Here is a 26,217-nt window from a genome sequence, read left to right on the forward strand (position 1 = left end):
AAGAAGTTCTCACTCAGATTTAGCAGTCCACGTTGTCTGGAAATCCTGGCTTCTGCTAAGTATGTGTCCAGTAGTGCTCTCTGAAGGCATCACTGTTCCGGAAGCAAGGAAATTATTGGGTTTAACTGCTCTGTCTTCTGTCCTTTATTCCTGGGTCTGGGTCGTAAGAGGTGGCAGAGTGTACTGTCTTAATTAACGAATGATGGCTTCCCTGCAGATCACGGTGATGTCATCAGAAGAAAACTGCAGGAGAGGGGGGTGGGGGAGGGGGTCAGGAGTCCACTGGGCTGATGTTGGACCCTGAAAAATTGTATCCACTCACCTGCAGGAACTGCTACGGTGGAGTATATTTTATTGTCCTGTGTGATGTTACAGTTGTGGTGTTTTGCCTGAATTTTAGTTTGTGGTCATTAAGTATGTTGCCATATCTTAAAAATGAGTTTGAAGGTGACCTTGAGTGGAATGCGAGTGTATTTGAAACTTCCTGGATACTTAAAATGTCATCCCATTAGGGACTAATTCTCCCCTTGTATAGGAGGCTCTTTGACTACTGAGATGGAAATTGGGTCTGTGGAATTCCTTAGGTACCTTTTTAGGATTTTGGTATTGTGTTGGGAAGTCAGGAGGTGGGGTGGGAATCGGGGTGAAAGGTGCCACAAACCCATATTGGCTTTTGGGATCATTTTGGGGCAATAGATAAAGAAGCATTTGGTCCATGGCATTCATTTATTTTTGTTTAAAATATTTTTATTTCACTTTTTGGGAGCTAGGATTTTCACCCTATAAGAGGCTGACCTCAATGAAGGCCAAGGTGATGGTCAGTGCGGTTCCCGAAACTCCAGAGTGAGCGACTTGTTCTTTTCCTTGGGTTTTATATTTTATTTTTGTCGTCTCCTCGCGCTGCAGAACTGCTGCAAGTTGTCCGACCTTAGCAAGGTAGTGGCCTTTACTCCTTTCTTCCTTTTTCTGTTTGATGTTCTCGTGACTTTTATTCCTTGGCAAATAAGGATGCCAGGCTTGAAACAAGTTACTGTTGAGTGATGGTTCTTACCACTCCTGATTTTTCTTCTTCCTTTTTTTTTTTTTTTTTTTTTTAATTTAAAGGCAGCAGCCCATGGATTATTAACTTAACACGGTCTGGGCAAACATGACATTATGCAATCCCCAGGTGAGCACGCCTGCCTGCCCCTCCTGGTTCCTACATCCATTTGGGCTGGGAGTGGGCGCCAGTCCGGCAAAAGGAAGGTGCCATGTTCGGAGGATCCGGACAGCACTGCAACGCCTGCCTTTGGGACGCAGACTGTGGCCCGGGGGACCACCCCCTCCCCGCCTCCCTGCACGGGAGGGTTCCCAGGTGTGCCCCGAGCCAGCCAGACTTCAGTTCCTGAGAATGGTTTGGCCTTGCTGGGGCGTGTGCCGGGTTTGTGTCTTAGACTGCTGGTTTATTGTATCGTCCCAGGAACAGATTGTACGGGGACTCTGAGGTTTATATGGTGAAGTGGGGTCAGTGGATCTGATTCATAACCCAGGACACTCAGAGGGAGGAGGGTTATCAAGATAAGGGCACCAGCACTTTTTTGGCACTGGTTCCTAAGCTGCCTGTAATTTAGAGGCCTTAAACAAAGCCTCTCCTGCTCACAGGTCATTCGTGAGCTCAAGAATTTCCTTTTCCCTCGCGAGGGCATTTAAACAGTACATTCAGATACAAGCCCTAGGCAGATGGGAGGCCGATTTTTTTTTTTGGATATGGTAGGGAGTTTTGTTCAGAGGCAGGGTAAAAGAATTTCTGAGCATCTTGACATTTTCCATTTGGATAAAGAAAACGGAATTAAAACCAAGGTCTTTCCTCCTTGTATTGCAATTTTAGGAGATACTAGTAGGACTCTTAAAATCATGCGTCAGCCAGCGGCAGGGTGTCCCCTGAGTGAGGGGAATGCAATTCCTGCATGTTTGCATAGTTTACGGAGCCCTAAGGAGCCCTAAGGACGGGGTTGAATTGGTCTGAGAAGCCGCCAGTGAATAGAATCGTTGACTTAAAAAGTTACAAGTTTTGTTCGGATTCTCATGCTAACTAAAAAGCAAGGCTCCCTAAGGAGCAGCCTCTGGTGGATGGAAACCGTGTGGCATTTACAGTTTACCCCACTGCTGCGGGTCCCTTTGTCGCAGAGGAGATTTCTGTAATTTGTAGATAGTAGATAAGTTTGCATTTTTGCCTCCTTGATTTGATTCTGTAAATCCCTGGAGGGCCATTGGGTGCAAAGGAGCATCCGCGGGGACTGGTTTGCTCTGAAACCTGCCTCTGGAGCAGGTGGGGGAAGCTGAGCCAGCACAGCACCGCTCTCCCGCCCGCCCCCCTGTGCTGCCCTGGGCAGGACCTGCCTGTCATGGGCTCCCCAGGGGGAGCCCCTTGCCTGACTGCCCCCTCCTGTGTGTTGCAGCGACGTGCTCGCCCTGCCCATCTTCAAGCAAGAGGAGCCGCAGCTGTCCCCTGAGAACGAGGCCCGCCTGCCGCCTCTGCAGTATGTCTTGTGTGCTGCCACGTCCCCTGCCGTGAAGCTGCATGAGGAGACCCTGACCTATCTCAACCAAGGTAGTGGCTGGAGCATGGGGCCAGGGCAGAGCCTGAGGGCTGGGGCGACCTCCCTGAAGGGATGGGGCATCGGCCCCAGTGACCCCTTCGGGCTTCCTTACCTTGTCAAGTTGGGGTTAAGGCCTTTGTGTCAGACAGATGGCATTTCCCAGCTGCGAGACCGCCCTGAGCCTCCGTGTATTCATCTGCAGAGTGGGCGCAGCAGCTGTGATGTGGCGCAGGCCAGCCGCAGGGTACGTAGCTTCCTGTGCACACCCTCCGTGCGGCAGGTGCTCGGGGATCAGCGGCCACCGGTGCGATCACTGTTCACTGTGACCGTGGCCGATGTCCTTTCCTGGACGTGGCTGGAGCATGCGAGGTGTCCTAGGTCTGCTGTCCTTTCTGGAGCTGCAGCAGGCCGTGGCGGGAAGGGGGCCGGACTCCACGTGTGCCAGGCAGAAGCCCCGTGTGCCGCTGGCAGCAGGACCGTGCGCGGCGCCCTGGAGAAGTGCACGGGCTTGGCAGTGTCAGTCTCCGCTCTGTGACTTTGAGCTGCCTTCGCTATTTCTGCGCCTCCACGTTTTCACGTGTAAACCAAGACGTGTAATTTTGTGACATTTGACAGGAATGAAGTGGTTTCAGGCATCTGTCCGGTATGATAATGGCTGTTGAGCTGCTGATTGCCTTTATCAGGACGCATGCATCAGTGTCCTAACAGATGGCGTTTTTGTGGTTTCTGTGTGAGCCTGTGTGTGTGTGTTTATTGAACTTTCTTCCTGGGCCACCTCCTAGACACCCTGGCATCAGGTGGATTCATCGACCCTGTGTTTCTAAGTGGGGACAGCAGAGGGGCAGGGGCACACGGCGGCTTCCGCGGGCTCACGCTGTCCTGCAGGGGTGCTGTCGTGCCATCGCAGTTTGCTGCCTCCTTTCTGGAAAGCTTGGAGAGCCAGGCTGGGGCGGAAATGCAGGGCTTGCCAGCTTCTGGGCCGGGGGACCGGCTGCGCGCTAGCAGGTGGCTCTGTGTCTGCCTCGGGATGGAAGCGGCTCACTGCCGTGGTCGACGTGGCCCAGTGGAAGGGCACGCCTGTCCCCATGGCTAGCTCTGTGGCCTCAGCTGGTTGCCGTGCCCAAACTCAGTTAGCAGTAGGGCCCTGACGGTGTGATGTGGCCTCGGGGAAGGATACCTGTGTGCTTGTCTGTGGAGTGGCTTCTGCCACGTTCCTTTCTCTTTCAGAGAAGGTCAAGTGCTACTAACTTGCGTACCTTTGCTTTCTTGTCTGGGCCTCTGCCTTTCTGTCTAGAGGTGGCCTGGAGAAGTGGGCTCCTGTTCGCAGAGCATCGAGCTCCGAGGCTGGGCCTGTTCCCGGCCTTGGCCTTGTCCTGCGGAGCGAGACACGGGGCATGCACCCGCCTCCTGCCCTGTCCACAAGGCCTTCGCCTGCCTTCCCTGCCCTCCCTGCCCTCCACCCCTCCCCCCTTGAATCAGCCAACTTTGGACCATGTCTGGCAGTCCACACACCAGGCCTTTTTAAAGAGTTTCTCCTTTGCTCAGCACAGAGAAGTTAAAAGAGGGGAAAAGAGTTACCTCATGGTCTTACTGTCCTGTGTCAGTTGGGTGTAGTCACTTGAGATATTTTTTTAAGTTGCATTTTCCTGGTTTTTAAGTTGTATTTCATGATTTTTAAGTTGCATAACACATGCTCCTGATAAACCATGTGGATGATTTAGACAAGTAGAGGAAGACAACGAGAAGGAAAAAAAATGTGGCATCCCCTAATTTCTCCTGAGAACGCCCGCTAGCCTGATTTCCACCTGTATGTGTGAAAACACCTTTTACAGCTATGACCCTGTTCCAGAAACATGCCTTCTTTTTGTTTACTAGGTTTATGAGCGTTTCTCATTTCATTCAAAATGCTTTGAGAACCTGGATTTTTGTACCAGTTGCGTAATATCACACGTTTAGGTCTGTTGCTTGGACCAGTTTCACAGGATGGACCCTTAGCTTTCAGTTGCTATCTTTGTGTGAGATGTTGATTAAAACATTTATGATAGCTTATAATTTAATAATAATGTTATTAAAACACTAATAAATTTCCTTCGAAGTAGGATTACTGGATGGAAGCTGCCTCAGCAGAACGCCCCAGTCTACACTCCCGCCAGCAGGGCACATTTATTTCTGTCTCTTTCCCAATATTGGACGTTGTGGCTTTTCATCTGAGTCGTGAAATCTGGACCTTAAAGCAGAATTTCTGTCATTGTGGTCATCGTAAGCTAGTAGCCGTCCGTCGGTCGGTGTGGTCAAATATTGCAAAATAGCTTTCTTGATCCTTTATGTTTCTCCATCAATTATGTTCACGTTCTTTGTCCATTTTTCTGTTGGGATGTTTATGTCTTACTGATTGTAGGAGCACATTGTATATGAAGAGTATCAATGTTTAGTTGCTGTACGTTGCAAACATTTTTCCTCCGTGGTTGCTGGCCATTTATTTATTGTGTGATAATTATATTTATGCTGTGGTATCTATGACATGATTTTTTTTTTTTCTGTGTAAGAATTTATTTGAAATGTCCATTGTAAAATCTTTCGGTCTCTTAAAACAGTTTTTCTTCTATGCTAAGAATGCCCCCTCACCCCAAAATGGCTTCGTAGTTTCATTTTATGACTTCTAAATTGTAACACTGAAACATATTTGGAATATTTTTTTGAAACTTAGTAATTAGGCTTTTAGTAATATTTTGGATTATTATTACTTAGCATATATATATTTTTTCAGCTTTACCGGTGAGATTTATACTGTCACATTGCATTTGGAATTTGCAATGTGATATAAAGGTCTAACTTTGTTTATTTTTCTAGATAGTTAACCTACTAGTTATTGCCTAGTTTATCCTTTTCTCACTGGCTTAAAATGCCACTTTGGAAACATTTAAAAAAGCCGCATTCTAGAGTATTAGTCCAGAAACAATGCCTTGTTCTTGTGTAGGTATTTGTCCTGTAGCCCCGATGCTCATTGATTCTTCACACTGAACTAATTATTATGGCTTGGAAATTGTTTCCCTATTTGTATGTAGAAGTCCCTTTAATCATTTTTCTTAGCTACTCTCTCTCTTTAAAAATTTATTTCTGAGAGAGAGAGAGAGACCGTGTGAGCGGGGTGGGGGTGGGGGAGTCAGAGAGAGGGAGACAGAATCTGAAGCAGGCTCCAGGCTCTGAGCTGTAAGCACAGAGCCCGATGTGGGACTCGAACCCACAAACCGTGAGATCATGACCTGAGCCGCAGTCGGACGCTCAACCGACTGAGCCACCCAGGCGCCCCTTCTTAGCTACTCTCGATCATATTCTTACAGATGGATTTTACAGAAACTGAATCTTGGTTTTTTTCACATCAATGAGATGATATACTTTACAAAATTTTTTTTTTTATTTTATTAAATACTATTCTTGTAATAATATTTTCTGTCATTAGAACCTGTTTAACTTCATTTAAAATGTCTGCAAATTATTTGACTGTCTTGTTATTAAGGATAGCATACTGGCATAACTGCTTGGAGAAAATAAACTTTTTTTTTTTTTTTTTTTTTTTAAGCATCTGTCTCCCATACTGGAGTGGAAACTCTGTGAGAGCAGAGTGTAAGCCCTGCTAGTATCCCTGGCATTAAGCTCCGTGCCTGTGATACTGAAGTAGGTGCTCTATCGATATTTAGAAAATTAAACAGAGTAGGCATGACTTAATTTCCATTCTATTTTTCTCTCCTCTCTTTGTTGCTGTTATTAATAATGCTGAACCGAATATCTTTTCCAGCATCTCTTAAAATAACCTATACCTCTATGTCATATGACAAATTGTCACTGATTCAGTTAAAAACAATAGTTTTGTTGCATCATTTAAAACCTTTCTGGTTAATGGAAAAGTTAGATATTCATGTATTTTGTTTTTAATTTAAAAAAATTTTTATTTTTCTTAAGTAACCTCTATACCCGACATGGGGTTCAGACTCACAACCCTGAGATCAAGAGTCACCGGCTCTTCTGACTGAGCCAGCCAGGCACCCTGCTATTAGTAGTTTTTAAAGTCTACTGTGTTGGGTCTGTAATGTCTGTTGTACGGTTTCTGAGGCCAAGCCATATTCTCTTCCTAAAGTTCTCTGAAATCATCAGATGTACATTTCTCTGTGTAGTGTCAGGCGGTGTGTTACATCCAGGTTTCTTATCGCCAGGGCTCATGGCTGATTTTATACAGGTTAAAAAATGATTTGTAAAACAATGTATGTCCTCTTCCTCTGACATGGAGTCCCAAGAAATGGGTGGACAGGTGTTGCTTGGAGGTCTGCAAAGTCCCAGATCAACCTTTTTGTCAGTGGCCAGATCTTTCCTGAAGGCTGGAGTCAGAAGGCAGGGGTAGAGGTGTGTGGTGGGGGAGGAGTCAGGGAGAACGGAGAGAAAGAGAACTCCAGGCAATTTGTGTAGAGAATTCTGGCTTGGAGTTAAGGAACAGCTTTGCAAGAATGGCTTGTTATGGAGAAAGCTTTTGGTGTTTACTCACAAAGAACTCTTGAATCTTAAAAATGGTCATAGATTTTTATGGGAATCTTTCATTAGTTCACGAATGAACTTCCTGTCTTTTGGAATGAGAGGGTGGTTTGGTGAGAAGAAAGAAAAGCCACAAACAAAGGCAAGAATAAATGTGTGTGTGTACGCATGTGTGCGCGCGGTGGGGTGGGAGTACAGTTAAGCACGTTGCCTCTCTGAAGAACCCCAAGTGGTTTACGGTAACTAAAGTTTGGGGAATACAAAGAAGAGTTTGAATGATATGGCTGGAGGGGTAGACCAGATAGCCAAGTTCTCCTGCTGCCTTGCAAAGGCTGAGCCATTGGGCAGCTACCTGGGCAAGTTATTTAACATCTCAGTGCCTTCAATTCCTCATCTGTAACATGGAGGAAATAAAATCCCTACAAAGAAACTGCTACTATGTGGATAAAATGGGTTAATGCCTGTAGAGCCTTGAAAATGGTGTCTGGCACATCATAAGCACTCTCATATTGTCCATCATTAATAATAAAATGGAAACCTGTTTACCCTATTTCTTTTTTTTTTTTTTTTCTTTTTTTAGAGACAGAGGGCACAAGTGAGCAAGGGGCAGAGAGAGACTCCTACAAGGGTAGATTGAGAGGGAGAGAGAAGGGGGGCTCGTGTTCACCTGAAGTGGGACTCAAACTCACAAACAATGAGATCAAGACCTGAGCTGAGGTCAGATGCTTAATGACTGAGCCACCCCGGTGCCCTTTATCCTTTTTATAATTCAAAGATGAGCACAGGTTGGTTCTAGAGCGGAGAATTGCAAGGTGAAGCTTTGGGACAGATTAAAGGCAAGAAGGCCTGTTGAACTTCTCTATTCTACGTTCAGTGTACAACCAGATAACAGACATAACCTGGAGGAGGCGTTTCCTACACAGGCAGTTAAAACACTGTCTTTAACTTTGTGATTCTGAAAGGCCTTAGACCCCTCCCTAAATGATTTTAGCTGTTGTGTTGAGTGAGGCTCCCTTTGCTTGGCTCCTCAACCATGTCAAGCTTTGTGGAGGACCTCAGCCTGTAGTGCAATACTTTGTTTAGAACTGTAGGATTTACAGACTCTTTCTCATATTCTCTTTTGAATAATTCTCCCAACGGGGCACCTGGGTGGCTCAGTTGGTTAAGCGTCCGACTTCGCTCAGGTCATGATCTTGCTGTTCGTGGGTTCGAGCCCCGCATCGGGCTCTATGCTGACAGCTAGCTCAGAGCCTGGAGCCTGCTTTGGATTCTATGTCTCCCTCTCTCTCTGACCCTCCCCTGCTCACGCTGCCCCTGTCTTCCTCTCAGAAATAAAGAAAACATTAAAAAAATTTTTGAATAATTCTCCTAAAATGTGTGATTCCATTTTACAGATAGGCTGAGAGAGGCTCAATCTGCTTCCCTCTCTTGTGTCCTGAAGTTAGGCAAGCCTGGGGGAGTGGCTGAGCAGTGGTATGATAAGGAATGGCCTTCTGGAAGGAGAGATGTGGTTTTTCTCCCCACCCCGTCTGGGACTTCCTACAAGGCAGGATTCTCTTCTGGGCCCTTCCGGGAGTGGTGCCTGCCACCAGGTACTCCTCACGCAGCAGCTCTGAGGATGTGTGTGACACGAGGAGGGGAGACAACTGGGAAGGAATGGAAGGGGGTAGAAAATACTTCCTTGGGCTGNCTCCACCCACCCACAGTGACCTGAGGGAATGGCCAGTGAGATAAGAGCCCAGGGTGGGGAAGTCTTATCCTGCATCTCCCAGGGCAAGAGAGAATGGCAGCTGCCTTCTGACCAGCTTCTGCTCTAGGGAAGTCACTTAATCTCTAGAAGCCTCAGTTTCCTCACCTGTGGAATGGAGATGGTTTTATTTTTGTGTTGCCTTGAGAATTAAGTGAACAAGGAGGGTTTGGCATGTGGTAAGCACAGTTATGTGTTCCCCTGTCCCCAGTTAGTTCAGTGACTTATTTTTATTAAAATAATTTTTTAAATGTTTATTTTTGAAAGAGAGAGAGAGGGAGACACAGAATCCAAGCAGGCTCCAGGCTCTGAGCTGTCAGCACAGAGCCCGATCCGGGGCTCGAACTCACAAACCCGGGGCTCGAACTCACAAACCGTGAGATCACAACACTTAACTGGCTGACCCACCCAGGTACCCCCGGTGACTTTGAATTTAAGGAATGAGGCAAAGGATTACTTGTTATGCTTTCTCCATAGCTGGAGTTTTCTTTCCAGATTAATTTTTAGCTTGAAGTTTGGGTATATAAACTGAGCAAGCCAAATACTCCTTACATTACTTTTTTTTTTTTTTTAATGTTTTCTCCTTTTTTTTTTGGAATATAAAAGGAGCACATACTGTAAAACAGAAGGGCAAACAGAAATTTGTACTCTAGACAGTTTTCATAATCCCACTTCCCAGATTTTCCTTAGTCATGTATTAACCCACATATGTCCAATTACATAGACACACATGCATATATACTTACAGAAACACGTGTGCCCCTTTCATGTTAAGAGAAATGGGATCATATTATATATTCTTCTTGGTAACTTGCACTCCTCCCCCACCCCCCGAAAAAATATTCTCAGTGTTTTCATGTAGGAAAATACATGACATTTTCTAATATTTTCATATTAGAAAAATAAAAAACAAAAGTTGATCTTTTCTATTTCACTCCATTCTATGGATGTCACATAATTTGTTCTGTTGAGGAACATCTGGCTGATTCCATTTCTTTTTTTTAAGTTTATTTTATTTATTTTGAGAGAGACAGGCAGAGCGAGTGGGGGAGGGGCAGAGAGAGAGGGAGACAGAATCCGACGGTCAGTGTGGACCCTGATGCGGGGCTCGATCTCATGAAACCATGAGATCATGACCAGAGTGGACCAAGAGTTTGGACGCTTCACCGACTGAGCCACCCAGGTGCCCCTATTTCCATTTTTTAAAGTAATTCTACCCAGCACGTCATTGAGTTTTCACGTACGTGTATCTTTGTGCTTAAGCAGTGGGAAGAACACCTGCGGGATAAACACCCGGAAATACGGTCGCCCGTGCAGAATTTAATAGATCCTGCCATCCTGCCTTGCAGTGCTGCTCCTAGGTCAGTGCCTGGAGTACGTGACTTCTTTGCATGAATGAAGAACGTCCATTCTTCTATATCTTTGCCAAAACCTTTTAACCTTAAAAACCTTAGCATAGGGACGCCTGGGTGCTCAGTCAGTTGAGCATCCAGCTCTTGATTTGGGTTCAGGTCATGATCCCAGGGTTGTGGGATGGAGCCCTGCTTCGGGTTCTGCCCTTTGCATGGAGCCTGCTTATGATTCTCTGTGTCTCTCTCTCTGTCCATCTCCCCTGCTTGTGTGTGCATGTACACACTCACTGTCTCTACTCCATCCCCCAAAACCCACCTTAAAACCCACTTAAAGTAATGGGGAAAGCATAAGGTATTCCTGTTGTAATTTTCATGCCCTTGGTGATACTGAATATGTATTTTGTTTTTTAATGTTATTTTTAAGTAATTTCTATATCCAGCATGGGCTCGAACTCTCAATCCCAAGATCAGGAGTCATTCGCTCCATTGACCAATCGTCCAGGTGTCCCTGAATATATCTATCTATCTATCTATATATATATATATATATAATTTTATATGGTTATTAACTATTCTGTTTGCTTTTCATGTGGTATATACATATGTTTCAAGTGGGCTTTTTATCCTTATTTATTTGTATAGGCTCTTTGCATATTTGGGATAATGTGTTAGAAATATTTTTCCACGTTTTCATTGATTCATTTTTCATTCATTTTGTTTACATGCTCTTTCTTTTACACAGTACAGGTTTTTATAAATTTTTATGGGATCACGGGCCGCCTGGGTGGCTCAGTCGGTTGAGTGTCCAACTCTTTTTTTTCTTTTTAATGTTTTTTATTTATTTCTAGGAGAGAGAGAGACACACACAGCGTGAACAGGGGAGGGTCAGAGAGAGAGGGAGTCACAGACTGAAACAGGCTCTAGGCTCTGAGCTGGCAGTCAGCACAGAGCCCGATATGGGGCTCGAACCCACGAACCGCGAGATCATGACCTAAGCGAAAGTCGGACGCTTAACCGACTAAGCCACCCAGGCGCCCCTGAATGTCCAACTCTTAATGTTAGTTCAGGTCATGATCTCGCAGTTCCTGGGTTCAAGCCCTGCGTCACACTGGGCCCTACACTGACAATGTGGAGTCTGTCTGTCTCCCTCCCCCTCTGCCCCTCCCCAGCTCATTCTCTCTCTTTCAAAACCAAATCAACATTAAAAATACATATGTTTTTTGTGGGACCAGGTTATTGGATTTTGTCTTGATTCTTTTTGTCCCATTCTTCATATCCCATTTAGGATATACCTTCTCTACCTCAGGATTTTAATTTATTCTCCTGTTTTTTAAAAAAATGTTTTTTCCAAGTCTTTGACACTGTGACATTTGTTTCGGTGTGTAAGGAATGAAGTAGGAATTCGGGTCTGTTACTTCCCAGGGGGAAATCACGTTGTTCTACCGTAACTTATAAACATGGAGCCTTCGCACAGTAGGACTCTCTGTAGCCTTAGAAAGCATTAGGCAGCTCATCCGTGAAAGGTAGTCTGGCCCCTTCTTGGTAACACCAGTTTGGATGACACCATTCACATCCTCTCAGTACCTGGTGGGCAGATGGAAAGCTGGGAGCCACCCACATTCTGGTTCTGGCTCTCTCTTCTCTCTCAGCTCACTGAACCTGTTTCCAGCCTGTGCTTTCTGTGAAAGACAGAACAGCCCCTTTGGGTGTTGTTTGCAGAATTAAATGAGATATTTGTTGCTGTTTTTTATTTGTTTTTGCCATGCATGGATACTTGGATGTTCGATCAGCAAAGAGTTTTATAAACCTTGTAACATAGGTTAAAAAGAAAAAAAACAAAATAAGGAACAAATGCTTTCCCAAATGGCAGTCCTCCATGATTAATCAATGAATGGGTGTGGTTGTTGGGTTTTTTTGTTTGTTTCTTTGTTGTTTTTACGAGGAATATTGATTGAAATGAATACGAGGTTAGTTGTACAGATTGCTTATCTCAGCTCATAGCATACAGAAATGATTTTTAATGTTTCCGAGGTCTCCTGGTCACAACAAACTTTTGTGGACCAATTAACTTAAAGTATAACACTTCTACAGTCCACTTCCAGAGCAAGCGTCCAATGAACTGGGAATGATGTAGTCCTAAGAATTTTGTTAATACCATCTATATTCTGGAAACACTATGTTAGAAATGAGAACAGTACTACATCAGTTCAGTAACACGGTAAATGAAACAGGCCTCCTTCAGAATTAATTAGTTAATTTTTAAAGTTTATTTTGTAAATTTTTTTTTAATGTTTTATTTCTAGGAGAGAGAGAGACAGAGTGAGCAGGGGAGGATCAGAGAGAGAGGGAGTCACAGACTCTGAAACAGGCTCCAGGCTCTGAGCTGGCAGTCAGCACAGAGCCCGATGCGGGGCTCGAACCCACGAACCGCGAGATCATGACCTAAGCAAAAGTCGGACTCTTAACTGACTAAGCCACCCAGGCGCCCCTTAAAGTTTATTTTGAGAGAGAGAGAGAGAGAGAGAGAGAGAATATGAGTGGGGGAGGGCCAGAGAGAAAGGGAGAGAGAAAATCACCAGCTGTCTGTATGCCTGCATGAAGCCCAATGTAGGGCTCGAACTCACAAACCAAACTGTGGGATCATGACGAGTAGAAACCAAGAGTCAGCGGCTTAGCCGAGCTACCCAGGGCCCCCAGAGCTAATTTAAGGAGAGAAGACACCTTGGGTGACCTGGTGTGCTTGCAGATGTTTAGAGATTGGCTTCGGTGAATCTGAATCCCGTTTGCCATTCCCCTGTGTCCCTCCGGCACAGCTCCCATGGGGGCCTGATGGTGCAGGGGGTGTCCTGATATACTTAAAATGTAGGTTTGCCTGTTTTCCAAGCGCTGTGAGGCCAACAGACAAGGTTAGACAATTACCATTGAAAGCTATCTCACACTCCTGAAGAGGAGGGGCACACCCCCCATGCAGGGGGTCCCGCAGTCCCTCAGGAGGCAGAGAGATTGAGGGGAAGACCTGGGCCAGAGCCTTTATTGTGGTTTCTAGGGGAAGGAATGGGCAAGGCAGAAGAGATAGCTTTAGGGGTGGCTCTGGGACGTAGGAGCTCTCCCAAGTCTGGTACCTGGCCCTGGAGTGGCTAGGCAAGGGAAGCTCTGGAAGGAGGTGGGGTGTGGTCAGTGGATTGCTTGGTTTACATATAAAAGGCACACACAAAGGCTAGCAATTTATTTTTTAATTTATTTTTAAGTTTTTTTAAATGTTTGTCTTAGAGACAGAGACAGAGCATGAGTAGGGTAGGGACAGAGAGAGAGGGAGATACAGAATCCAAAGTAGGCTCCAGGCTCTGAGCTGTCAGCACAGAGCCTGACATGGGGCTTGAACCCACAGACCAAGAGATCATGACCTGAGCCAAAGTCGACGCTCAACCGACTGAGCCACCCAGGCGCCCCAAGGCTAGTTACTTATCTTCTGAGAACTGTCTCGCCCTAGGAGGGTTTGCGTCAGCAAGACCCCAGATGCCAGAGCATCGAAACATGGCTAATTAATTTTTATAATATTTGTTTATTCTGAGAGCAAGAGAGTGGGGGAGGGGCAGAGAGAGAATCTCAAGCAGGCTCCGCACTCTGGGCAGATCCAGGGCTCAGTCTTCCCAAACTCGAGATTAGGACCTGAACCAAAATCAAGAGTCGGCCGCTTAACTGATTGAGCCACTCAGGCACCCCAGAAACATGGTAAATTTAACACATGACCTTGGGCACTGCCCGGGGCTGCAAGCGGAACAGTGGCCACAAAGGAGCTGCTTGGAGAAAAGCTCCATTTCAGACTTGGTTTCAGCCACTGTTTTCTTCGTTGACCGAGCCTCCCGTCAGTCTGCACGCCCGGCCCCCCAGCAAGCTGGCTGGAGCCGTTTCCTCGTGGGAGCCGCCCCAGCTCTGTGCACTCCCGGGCTTTGGCCGCCTTCGCACAGGACTGAAGTTCGGATGTGCAAGCCTGACGTGTTCATGCACATGGGGAAGCCTCCTCTTTCTCAGCCGGAAATGCCCTCCCCTGTGGGTTCCTGCGGAGTTGCGTGTCCTTGATCTAGATGCAGTCGCCGAGGGCCGACCTTGGGCCATAGTTCTATGACCCAGCCTCGCGGCCGGTGCATTCCCACACCTGAGAGCGGCCCCCTCTGGTCGTGGACTTGATTTGAACCTCAGGTGCTTTATGCGCTTACTTTTTGTCACATCGCTTGTGAAATCCTCTGTCTCTCTCTCTCTCTAGGCTTTTTAGGGAAATGTTAATGGCATCGCTGAATTTCTTCAAGATGATCTCTTGTCATTTTGGTATCTGACTTGTGACTCTTTCTGTCTGATGTTACATTGCTGTCACTTGTGTGATCTCTGAGCAGAGCTAGAGAGTGTATCGTCTCGGAGATTTTAGCCAGTTCCCTTTGTGTGTTGTTTCGCAGTCACTTTATTATTTTAGCTGCCCTCTTTGCTTGAGCATCTTCGTGGGCAAGTGACCATTTTCATCGAAACCAATCACTGCTTATGTCAGTGCTCAGCATCCTTCTGGGATATCTTTTAGGTGTTTTTGGCCTCAGTCACTTGGAACCGGAAGGGTTTTGATGCCTCTGTGAGCTACTATGTTTGTTCTTCCGGACAAGCCATCGTTACTCCGTAGAATGAAACTTTAGGGGACTCACTTTTCTGTTCTTACTCAGGGAGGTCTGCCGTACCCCCAGGTGACAAGGTGGACCGGTCACTTTGCTGCGTGCTGCCAAGCAGAGTTCGCAGTACCGGAGGACTGGCGCCGCATGGCGGGGACGCTTCCGGGGCCTCTGTAATGCATTCAGTCCACTCACTGACCTGACATATTCTTTTTTTTTTTCTCCCCACCCCCCCGCCGACCTGACATATTCTTTAACTTGGCCAGTAAGTCTTTTGTTTTCCTACAAAGTACCCTGGCTTTTTACTGCAAAAGCAGTCAAACCAACACGTACCCAGATCCCCGGGGGAACCTCAAACGGACCTGATCCTTGTGCCCATAACTCAGAGCACTTCTCAGCACAGTGCAGCTGTCACATGAGCAGCAGCAGCGTGGTCACCAGCGGGCTCTGCAACTCTGCCCCTGGCCAGTAACTTGTGGGCTATGGCTGCTTGCTAGGACCCTGGGCACCTAGCGCCCAGGACAGCCCATCAGCAAGGCTTAGGGGGACAGGGTACCCAGGGTTCATAAACTCCGGTCACTGTACAGGTGGGAAAAGTTTACAGTTTGGTATGTTGGAGGAAGAGCATCTTACTTAAATGTCAGGTGTATTGCTGGGTCTCAGTAAATGTGACTTCTCTTCTGCTGCTAAGTTTGGCCATTTTCCACAGCTGTTTGAAGGGGAGGAGAGCAGGAAAGGAGGGCAGGGTAAGACCAGCTCAACCTGGTCTCTGTATTGATTGATTGATTGATATTTTTATTTTTATTTTTTTTAGATGTTTATTTTTGAGAGGGAGAGAGAGACTGTGTGTGGGAGCAGGGGAAGGGCAGAGAGAGAGGGGGGACAGAGGATCCGAAGTGAGTTATGAGCTGTCAACACAGAGCCTGATGTAGGGCTCAAAATCACGAGCCGTGAGATCATGACCTGAGCCAAAATTAGATGCTCAAGCAGCTAAGCCACCCAGGCGCCCTGGCCTCTCTGTTTTTAAACAGTTTTATTGGGATGCAATTCACATACCATATAATCCACCCACTTAAAGTAAACAATTCATGTTTTTTAATATAATCAACTAAATAATTCACACCGCCAGCCCTATTAATCTTAGAACACTTTTGTCCCTCTTAAACTCTGCATCTGTTAGCAAGCAGTCTCCTTTCCCTCCCTCCTCCCCACCCCCAGGGGTCGGCAGCCACTGTCTGCTCTCTATCTAACAATTTGCCTGTTCCGGGTACTTTATATCCATGGCCTGATACACATGGTGGTCTTTGTGACCGCCTTCCTTCACTTAGCATAATGTTTTGTTTTGTTCCGTAAAGATTTCATTTTTGAGTCCTCTCTGCACCCATGTGGGGCTCGAATTCACATCCCTAAGAATAAGAATTGCATGTTCTTCTGACTGAGCCTGCCGGGCCCCCCTTGTGTGTTTTGAAGGGCNCGTTTTGTTTTGTTTCGTAAAGATTTCATTTTTGAGTCCTCTCTGCACCCAACGTGGGGCTCGAATTCACATCCCTAAGAATAAGAATTGCATGTTCTTCTGACTGAGCCTGCCGGGCCCCCCTTGTGTGTTTTGAAGGGCCATGGGTGTTGTGGCGTGAGTCAGAACTTCATGCTTCTTCGTTGCTGTATCATACTCTGTTGTGTGGGTGGCCCTGATTTTATCGATTCGTTCTTTAGTTAACAGATATGGGGTTGTTTCCACTTCTTGGCATCTTCTGAATATGTTGCTATGAATATTCACGTACAAGTTTTTGTGTGGACCTGTGTTTTCATTTCTCTCGTGAATACACGTAGGGGCGGAATTTCGGGGCCATGCGGGGACTCCATTTCAGTCTTTGAGGAACTGCTAGACCGTTTCCCAAAGCAGCTGCCCCATGCTACATTGCCAGCAGCACACAGGAAGGTTCTAGTTTCTTCACAGCCGGCCCTTGTTGTCGTCCGTCTCTCTGACGGTGTCAGGACGGGGTGGTGGCCGTGGTGGCTGTCTGCTGGCATCACACAGAGCAGGGCATGGCTGCAGCCTGGCCGCAGAAGCAAACGGACGCCAGAGGCTCGAACATCATGAGATTTCTCTGACCCGCTTCCCCGACTCTCTCTGGGGATCTGCCTTCTGCTCTCGCTGTGGCCAGAGGGCAGACAGTAAGGCCACCTAGAGCTGCTGAGAACACAGGTCCTCAGCACGGCCACCCGGAGGGGTGCTCTCATTCCTTGCCTCTGCTTTGGCATTCCCAGGGAGGGAGCCGGCGGCCAGGCCAGGATGTGGCCCAGGACCCAGGCGTTCTGTACCCAGGGCTGCCCCCCCTCCCCCTGTCTCCACCCACAGGCAGCTCCTTGTCTTATTCCCTGGTGCTTCCTCTTCTGGAAGGAAGGGGAGGGGACAGAAGAGGTGTTGGTTGTGTGGAGGCTGCACAGACAGGGCCCTTCACCTGACACCAGAGGCTGAGAGAGAAAATGGGGCGCCCCAGGGCCAGAATGCTGGGGGCTGGGATATGAGCGACCAGGAACCTGGCTCCTGCCGCCAAAGTCTTGGTCAGCAAAGGGCACGTCAGCCCAGGATGTGGTGAGGGGCAGGTCTGCGGAGGGGAGGTGATGGAGTGACTCACACGGTTCTGACCTTATCTTTGAGATTTGGGTTTTTTTCTCTTTACTGTTCTTTGTCCTAGTAATTTACCATTCATTCCGCTGTGAGCTGAGCGCCAAGCGGGAGGGTACCTGTTTCAACACATCCACGCCTGGGCTCTATGCGGTCAGCCTTTGAAACCTTTCTAATACGCATAGAGAAAATAAGCTCCTTATTTTAATTTGCATTTACTTAGTTTCTCATAACTGTTAGGAGTGCAATTGAGTATCTTTTTATATGTTTACATTTCTTTTACAAAAGACTGGCAGTTTCTATCCATTGCTCATTTTTCTGTTGCCCTTTTGCTTATTGATCTATGAGAACCATTCTATTAAGTCGAACCAGATGCAGTTACTGCTTACTTTAACTTCCCATTAAATTTACCAGGTAAATGGAAATGGGTTGGCAAGCTGTAGTTACACATTATTCATTTTAATAGATTAAAGATTCAGTGTAGCACTATGGCTGGATACAAGTTCAACACACAAAAATCAGTGCATTTCCTATGAACCAGGAATAAACAAATAGATAATAAAATAGGGGAAAAGATAATGCCATTCCCAGCTTATGAGCATGACCATTTCTGGGTCCTATCTAGGTCTGATATCCACAGTTCTAGGTGGAACTGAGGAATCCAGAACGTTCTGGGGAGGGAGAAGGCAATAATTTTAGACTAAAAGTGTCAGGGGGATTAAGAGGTACAAGCAAAGTGTCAAAAATGGTACCAGGATTCTATACAGCTTCCTATAATGTCAACATCACCTATAAACATGGTACGGGGGGTGGGGGTGGGGGGGCGCTCCCGGCTGGCTCAGTCAGTGAAGCGTGTGACTTTTGGTCTCGGGGTCGTGAGTTTGAGCCCCACGTTGGGTGTAGAAATTGAAAAATTCAAAAAATAAGTAAACATGGTACAATGATTGAAATCAGGTACATACATTGGTGTGAGGCTCTTTCCTCTCCTAGTCTTGCATTTTACCAGTGTCTCCACTGCTGACCTTTTCTGTTCCAGGATCCAATCCAGGATCCCACGTGGCATTTTGTTGTCTGATTTCCTTAGTCCCTTGCAACTGGGGATAGTCCCTCAGTCTTCTCTAATCTTCTGTGACCTTCGGACTTAAAGAGTGCTTACTGGTTAGTCATTTGGTAGAGTGCCCTCAATTTTGGTTTATTTGATGTTTTTATGTTTATTTTTTTATGTTTATTTTTGAGAGAGAGACAGAGACAGAGCATGAGTGGTGGAGGGGCAGAGAGAGAGGGAGACACAGAATCCAAAGCAGGCTCCAGCACAGAGACTGACGGGGGGGGGGCTCGAACTCAGGAACCGTGAGATCATGACCTGAGCTGAAGTCGGACGCTTAAACGACCGAGCCACCCAGGCGCCCCAGACTTATACTCACTATTAGTAGATCAACTTTGGTTGATCATTTTTGTACCAATTTTTACTGTAGCATTGCTTAATGGTGATTTTCTATTTATTTCTCTCTTTCTACAATTAGTAATTGGAATGCTGCTATCGGAAGGAGCTTTTTCTTTTCTACCATTCATTTATGCATTCACTTATTTATTTCACGAGTATGGACCTGTGGATATTTATTGTATTCTCTGTGTTAAAATTCAACACTATTGTTTCTGAGTTCTTGCACAGTCCATGCCAGTTGTGGCTAGTGGGGGCTCCCCTAGATTGGCCTCCATGTCACACTGACATGGCTCTCTGTCCTCTTTCTTTCTTTTTTTAAAAATTGTTTTAAATGTTTTGTTTATTTCTGAGAGAGAGAGAGAGAGAGGCAGCGTGAGCAGGGGAGGGTCAGAGAGAGAGGGAAACACAGAATCTGAAACAGGCTCCAGGCTCTGAGCTGTCAGCACAGAGCCCGACGCAGGGCTTGAACCCACGAACCGTGAGATCATGACCTGAGCCGAAGTCAGACGCTTAAATGACTGAGCCACCCAGGCGCCCCTTTCTGTCCTCTTTCTGAGCCCTGGAAACGGCCCCTTCTTTAGAGTTTCTAGGACACGGACACCTTTACTCTCGTACATATGCACACGTACTTACCGTATGTGTGTAAGGGATCCGTTGTGTGCCAGGCATGGTGCCTCATCCCTGGCATAAGTGGCTGAGAGGAGGCTGAGTGCCCTGTCCAAGGTCACACAGGAGAGAGGCCATCACGATCCAGACTTGAGTGTGTTGGTGGCAAAGCCTTTTCGCAGAAGCCTGCCTTATGCCGGCACGCTGGTACGCTGGCGCCCACATGCAGGTGAGAAGACACACTCCCGTGCTGGACGCAGTGTGTGTGGTGTCGGTGCTTCCTCTACTGCCCTTACGGCCCGGCTGTGGGTGGCCACCCTCCCTTCTCATGGGTAGCGATGGCCTCCATTATGTTTCATGTGGCATTAATTACCCAAAGCATTAACTGTTGGAAAGTAAACAACCTTTAAATCTTGGCCGGCCCCGGCAATTGCCTCTTGTTCTTGGGAACAGTGTGATCTGGGCAGGAGGCCCTGCGCTAGGTTCCGCTCACTGGGCAGAGCGCGCTTGCGGCCTGGGGGAGCCGGCAGGGCTGGGCCTGCTCCGGGCAGCGGAGGTGTCTCCCGCCGGCCCCCCAGACAGTGGGGAAGAGCCTTGGGTAGCGTGTCCCGGTGTGGCTGCCTCCTGGCTGTGTGACCTTGGGTGGCCTTGGGTGGCCGGGTCACGCGATGTGCAGAGCTCTACAGCGTGGAGTGCTGTGCTAAGTGCATGAGCCGTCGGGCTTAGTACCTGAGAGCGCATTTCAGGCCCTTTGCAGGTGCTCCCCAGGACTGGTGCTGCAGGCCGGGCTGGGAGAACGTTAAATCCTTCAGTCTCACAGCTGGCTGTTCTGCAAAGGGCAGATGAAGAGGGGAAGATGCAGAGAAGTTCACGAACTTGCCGGGACATGGGAGCGTCTAGGCTCAGCTCCAGTGCATCAGACCTGACCCTGACTCCCCTCCCCTTTCCTGTCTTGGACCAGGCCACAGTCTGCTCAGGCTCTGCTGTTAGGGTACATCAGTACCTCTTGGGGCCTTGGTATCCTCACCTCTAAAATGGGCACAGTCATAATGTGGGTTGTCAGGGTGACCTCTCAGAAACACTGGGTCCTGTGTCTGCACGTGTTTGGGGTTCTGTTTATTGGATGAAGACTTTTCCCCATATGCCTACCTGTCTGGTTGGGTTTTGGGTACTGGCCTCACACTGGGGGGAGAAAATGCCAATCATGGTCACTGAGGGCACCTGTTACATGCCTGTAACAGCGTGAGGCATTCCCTACTGTTTTATGTTTCTCAGGTTCACATGTAATATATTTCTCGTCTTCAGCAACATAGTGCTGAAGACGTATGTAATTTAAGAGGGAAGGATCCTTTTCTGTCTGCTGTTAGATGGCATATATTAGACACAGAAATATAAGGGGGCACGTACAACATTTAAAAATAAAAGCGCAATTATGCCATGTACATATCATTCAGCAACTTTGTGGTTGGGGGATTTGCGTCATAGACTGTGTGTATCTTCCCTATTGATGGGTATTGTCAAAATGGCCAGTAGGCTCTGACATAATCCCTCCTACCTCCATTCCAGCGTGTTTGAGAGCCCAGCCCTGTAGTTTGTCCTTTGGGGATGCTAGCTGTCGGTTAAATCTTTGCCAGTCTGGTAGATGAAATTGGCATTGTATTATTGCCATTTGGCATTTCTCTGACCATGAGGGAGGCTGGGTACCTGCTCCTCTTCTTCCTGTGTCCAGCCAGTTCCAGCTCTGGTACTTGCTTTAAGGACGTTAAGATAAATCTGCCACCATTAATTATGCGCCTGTCATACGCCACTCCTGTACAAGGGGGTGGAATGTGAGTGTGTGTGTGTGCGTGTGTGTGTGCGTGCACGTGCAAATCTGGTTCAGGTAAACCAGTAGCCGGTCTGTCCTCGAGCTTCTGGCCTAGCTGAGGAGCTCCGATGTAGCGTCGTGCAAGAAAGCCAAGGGGCAAAGCGGCGAAGCATCCTCAGAAGTTGGGAGGGAGGAAGAGATCAGCAGAAAGAGTGAACATTATGTAAAAAGTCAAATTTCAGTGTCCATAAATAAAGTTTTATTGGAACACAGCCACACCCATTCATTCACGAGTTGTTTATGGTCTATGGTTGAGTCAAGTAGTTGTGACAGATACCTTGTGGCCCACAAGGCTGAACGTAGTTACTGCCTGGCCCTTTGTGGGGAAAGTTGGCTGAGGCCTGGGCCAGAAGGCATTAGATATCATGGGGTGTGAGGGAAGAGGGAGGAGGGGGAGGTCTGTTGAACACTTGTCTGGACGGGGTGCAGTGTAAAGTGCCAGGTGTATATTTTCTTTGGAAAAGAAGTTGCCCTCCTATGCCATAGAGCCCTTGCCTTCCCCTCTTCCATTTCTGCTAGTACTGGTGTAGGGTGGAGGCAGGAAGGGCAAAGGGGCGGGGTCGGAGGCTGAACACAGTATTAAGGGTGGGGTGAGGGAGGGTTCTACACCCCTTGGAATAGAGTCCGGGCCCACTGGGCAGGGTCCAAACCATCCTTGGGGATGGTGGCCCAGCTTCCTCTCCTGAGCGTCAGCTGGGGAGCCTTCCTGCTCCCTGAGGGCTGAAGCCGGAGTGCCAAGGTGGTAGGGGTGGCCAGGGCACTGCTGGTCAAGGTGGGGAGATGGACGTGAGGCCTGTGCTTGCCCCTCTTCTAGCTCAGCCCCTTCCTGGCCTGGTGGCTGCCTGCTGAGGGCTAGTTTACATCACCAAGTGCCAGCCCTGGGGCTCCTTCCCTTTTAGCCTTTAAAAGGCCTTTAACTGCTCCACAGTAGAGGGTGGGGCGGGGGATGGTGGAGGGAATTGCCCTGAAGGCTTTGGGGGAGTAGCCACCACATCAGCTTGGGGGGGGGGGCAATGCTGTGCCGGGCTGTCCACTGTCCGCCAGTGATCTCAGTGCAGGGAGGTTTTGAGATCCTCCAGAGATCTACGTGCTGCTCCCCTGCTGTCCGCTGGGTGCGCCTTCAGACCTCCGACCACCCTCTGCCTTAAATACCAACGGCGTGCACATTTCGGAGACCCGGAAACTGAGGCTCACAAACGGAGTGATTTACCCAGTAGTCGGTGGTGGGTCCAGCTCTAAGCCCGGGCTCCACACAGGTTCCCAAAAGCAGTTTGGTGAGTATGCAGAGAAACACCGGTAGGTGCATCTCTCTAATTTTTCAGTTACTGTTTATCTCTGGCACGTGATGATGATTTTCTGTATGCAGGTATGGCACACACTTTCCAAAACTAAGTATAAAAGGTGAGTTGATGGAATAAATAGGATCCTCACTCACAGGCAGTTCATTTCAGTGGCAGAACTGTGGGGTGGTGTGTGAATGAGGGTGGTGAAGGCTGCCCGGCTAGCATCTCGCAACGCCCTGCACCCAGAATGTCACTGGGTACAAAGCAGGTGGCAGTAGGAGGTATAGGGCAACTGCTGAGTAATGGAGCTCAAGGGACCCTCCCTCTGAGGTGGGGGCGGGGAGTCGGAACACACACACACACACACACACACACACACACACTCACACACACTCACACAGCACCGAAACGCAGTGCGGATGACAGCCCGCTCCAAGTGTACTTCCTCTGCTCTGTTATTTTGTGTGTGTGTGTGTGTGTGTGTGTGTGTGTGTGTTAATTTCAGATCGATGGAGTACTGCAGACCATAGGAGAACAAATAATACTCAGCGTGCGCAACACACTTCTGCAACCTTGCTGAATTTGCTTCTGATTTTCCCTCTTTCCATTGCTGCTGTTGCCTTTCTTCCCTCCTCAGAGGCAAAACCGCTGGTGACACTGGAGTTGGTTTGAAATGTTGGGGTTGGTTTGAATGTCCAGATTCTTAATGTTTTTACTCCCTTGCGTAGTTAGCCATCAAAACTAATGGCACCATTTTGTGTGTCTTTAAACTTTATATTAAGTAGTTTCTTATGTGTCACCATGTACCTTTTTTTTTAAAAAAAAAACCTTGTTTGTTTTTAAGTAGCCTCTACACCCAATGTGGGGCTTGAACTTACAACCCCAAGATTAAGAGTTGTACGCTCTACCGACTGAGCCAGCCAGGCACCTTTACATGTACCATTTTTGCTCAATATTGTGACTGAGATTTCTCCACATTGCTATGTGTCCCTTGAGTGCTCATTTTCAGTGCTGCGTGCCCTTGCGTTCCAAGTCAAATAACAGAATTAACGGATCTCTCTTCCTGGTGCTGGAGGGATAGTTGTTGAGTTTCTCCCCATAGCGAGCAGCGCCACAGAAAGCGGTGTTTGTGAGTGGTGTTTGTCCGTCTCCTGATGTACGTCACGTGCTTCTTTCGGATATGCTTGTAGAATTGGACCTCCTTGACGAAACCCTGTTGCCAGATGCTTCTCCACAGTGGTTCTATCAGTGTAACACTTCCCTCAGCAGCTCCCGGTCCCCATTCTCTACACTGGAACCAGCACTTGGTACCGTCTGGCTGTGATGTTCGCCCCGCCCCTCCCACGGATGTAAGGTGGGAGCTTACCTCACCTGCGTCACCCCGCAGACTTGTACAGACCTGTGTCTGCATGCATGTGTGTCGATCGTTTTCTCTTGCTGTAGAGTGATCATTATGGCCCAGTCTTCCAGGTCAAGCTCCACGTATAGAGACTGTTTAATTGTTAATAGCACCGTTGGCGCTTTCAAAAGTGTCTCGGTATAAATGTCATCGTGGTTTTCCTATATGCTATAAAGGACATAGTTTTTCTTCTGTGTATTTATGTCTATTTAAAAACAATCCTTTCCTACACCATAGTCCTAAAAGAATCTCATTTTCTCTAGAACTGTTGAGATTTTGCTTTTATTTCATGTTTTTCATTAACCTAGAATTGATTTATTATATATGGCATGAGGTGGGGATATATTTTTTCTATATGGATAACCCGTTATCTCACACTCTTAAAAACGTCTGTCTTTTCTGACTGTCATAGATCAAGTTTCCAAGTATCTAAAAGCCTATTTCTGGCTTTTTTATTCTTTTCTCTTTGTTTGTTTTCATGCCAAATTACATGATTTTAGTAACTGTAACCTTCTATCTTCAGACTATTTTATTAATATTATTTTTAAACTTTATTAAAAAAATTTTTTTAACGTTCATTCATTTTTGAGAGACAGAGAGAGCGCACAAACTGAGGAGGGCCAGAGAGAGAGGGAGACACAGAATCTGAAGCAGGCTCCAGGCTCTGAGCTGTCAGCACAGCCCGATGAAGGGCTCAAATCCACGAACTGTGAGATCATGACCTGAGCCAAAGTCGGATGCTTAACCAACTGAGCCACCCAGGCGCCCCTATTTTTTTATTTTAGAGAGGCAGAGACAAGCATGAGTTGGGGAGAGGGGCAGAGGGAGAGAAAGAGAATCTTAAGCAGGCTCCACACTCTGAGCAGAGTCTGACACGGGGCTCGATCCCATGATCCTGGGATCATGACCTGAGCTGAAGTCGAGTCGGATGCCCAATCGACTGAGCCACTCAGGTGCCCCTGGAGTATTTTAAATGGAGTGTTTCAGGGACACTGGTTTATCATCAGGAAACAAATATCCGACCTCATGCCACAGTGTGGTTCCATGGCCGTTAGACTTTGAAGGTGCATCTTGGTTCAAGAGGTACATCATAGGATATTAGGGATTCGAGCCTTAAAGGAAGGGGAAGGTTTAGGTGTGTGGGAGAGGGTTATATAATAAGATGAATATCAATTTGGGAGGAAATAGAAAGTGGACTTCTTGAATGTTAGAACCGGAAGGGACCTTTGAAGCCACTAGAGATTGTGTGGAGTATTTGGCTAAGAGATCAGTCTTTGGAGTCTGGTAAACCCAGGTTTGATCTTCACCAAGATTCTTAACCTCTCTGGATCTTAATTTTAATTTCCTCGTTTATAAAATGGGAGCAATGATGGGTTTTCCTCGGCACTATTGGGAGTGTCCGGGCACGTGGCTGCACAAAAAGTAAATGGTAGCTACTTATGGCCCTATCATTTCCTTGATTCTAGGGCCAACCTCTTTTTCTTTTGTCACAGTTTACAATTCTGGAATTAGAACAGGCTTTTACTATCGTTCCCAGGTTGTTTAGAATGTGGGACACAGTGTTTTATAGACCAGGCAGTTGGGCCAACATGCCCTCTGCAGGACCCGCCCCCAAGTTGATTTGCCCATCCTAAGACTCCTCTTTATTGCTAATCCTAGAGAGAGGGCGGAAGGGGAAAAAAACCCATCCTAACTTGGGGTGGGGATGGCCTCTAAGCCATGAGGTGCTGTAGGCAAACCGATGCCTCCCAGAAAAGAGAAGTTGAGAGGGAATCCTGACAAATACAGATGTCCCTTGCCTGGCACACGACACCCCCACCCTAGGGTGTGGTAGGATCTGGAAACAGATGTAGTTTCTGCTCCTGGCCCTGCCACTTCCAAGTGTGCCCAAGTCAGGGGACCTCTGCCCCTCCACTCAGGGGGGCCCGTGTCACAGGCTGTGTGACTTGTGAGCGCCCAATGAATGGAGCCGCCAGTCGTTGTCCCCTGCGGCACGCCTGTCCCCTCCTGCCACCTTGCCTCAGCTCTGCTTGGGGTTACCTACTCATTCATCCCATCCGCTCTACACATCCTGCGTACTCCTCAAAGTCCATCTTAAATGTTACCTCCTAGTTCAACCCCTTTGGGAACCCCCC

At 47.5% G+C, this 26,217-nt stretch overlaps 1 protein-coding gene across 1 annotated transcript in view; it reads left to right on the forward strand.

Annotated features, from left to right (window-relative positions):
* TFCP2L1 (transcription factor CP2 like 1) overlaps positions 1–26,217 on the forward strand; it is a gene marked incomplete at its 5' end in the record, with an annotated part of 55,721 nt that overhangs the window by 519 nt on the left and 28,985 nt on the right. The window contains one exon of the mRNA XM_077755265.1: positions 2,439–2,590. Within this exon, the coding sequence (XP_077611391.1) occupies positions 2,439–2,590 (152 nt within the window). The remainder of the gene's footprint in view (positions 1–2,438; positions 2,591–26,217) is intronic.

This window comes from Crocuta crocuta, unplaced genomic scaffold (assembly GCF_008692635.1).
Source record: "Crocuta crocuta isolate KB4526 unplaced genomic scaffold, BGI_CrCroc_1.0 scaffold548, whole genome shotgun sequence".
Classification (NCBI taxonomy): domain Eukaryota; kingdom Metazoa; phylum Chordata; class Mammalia; order Carnivora; family Hyaenidae; genus Crocuta; species Crocuta crocuta.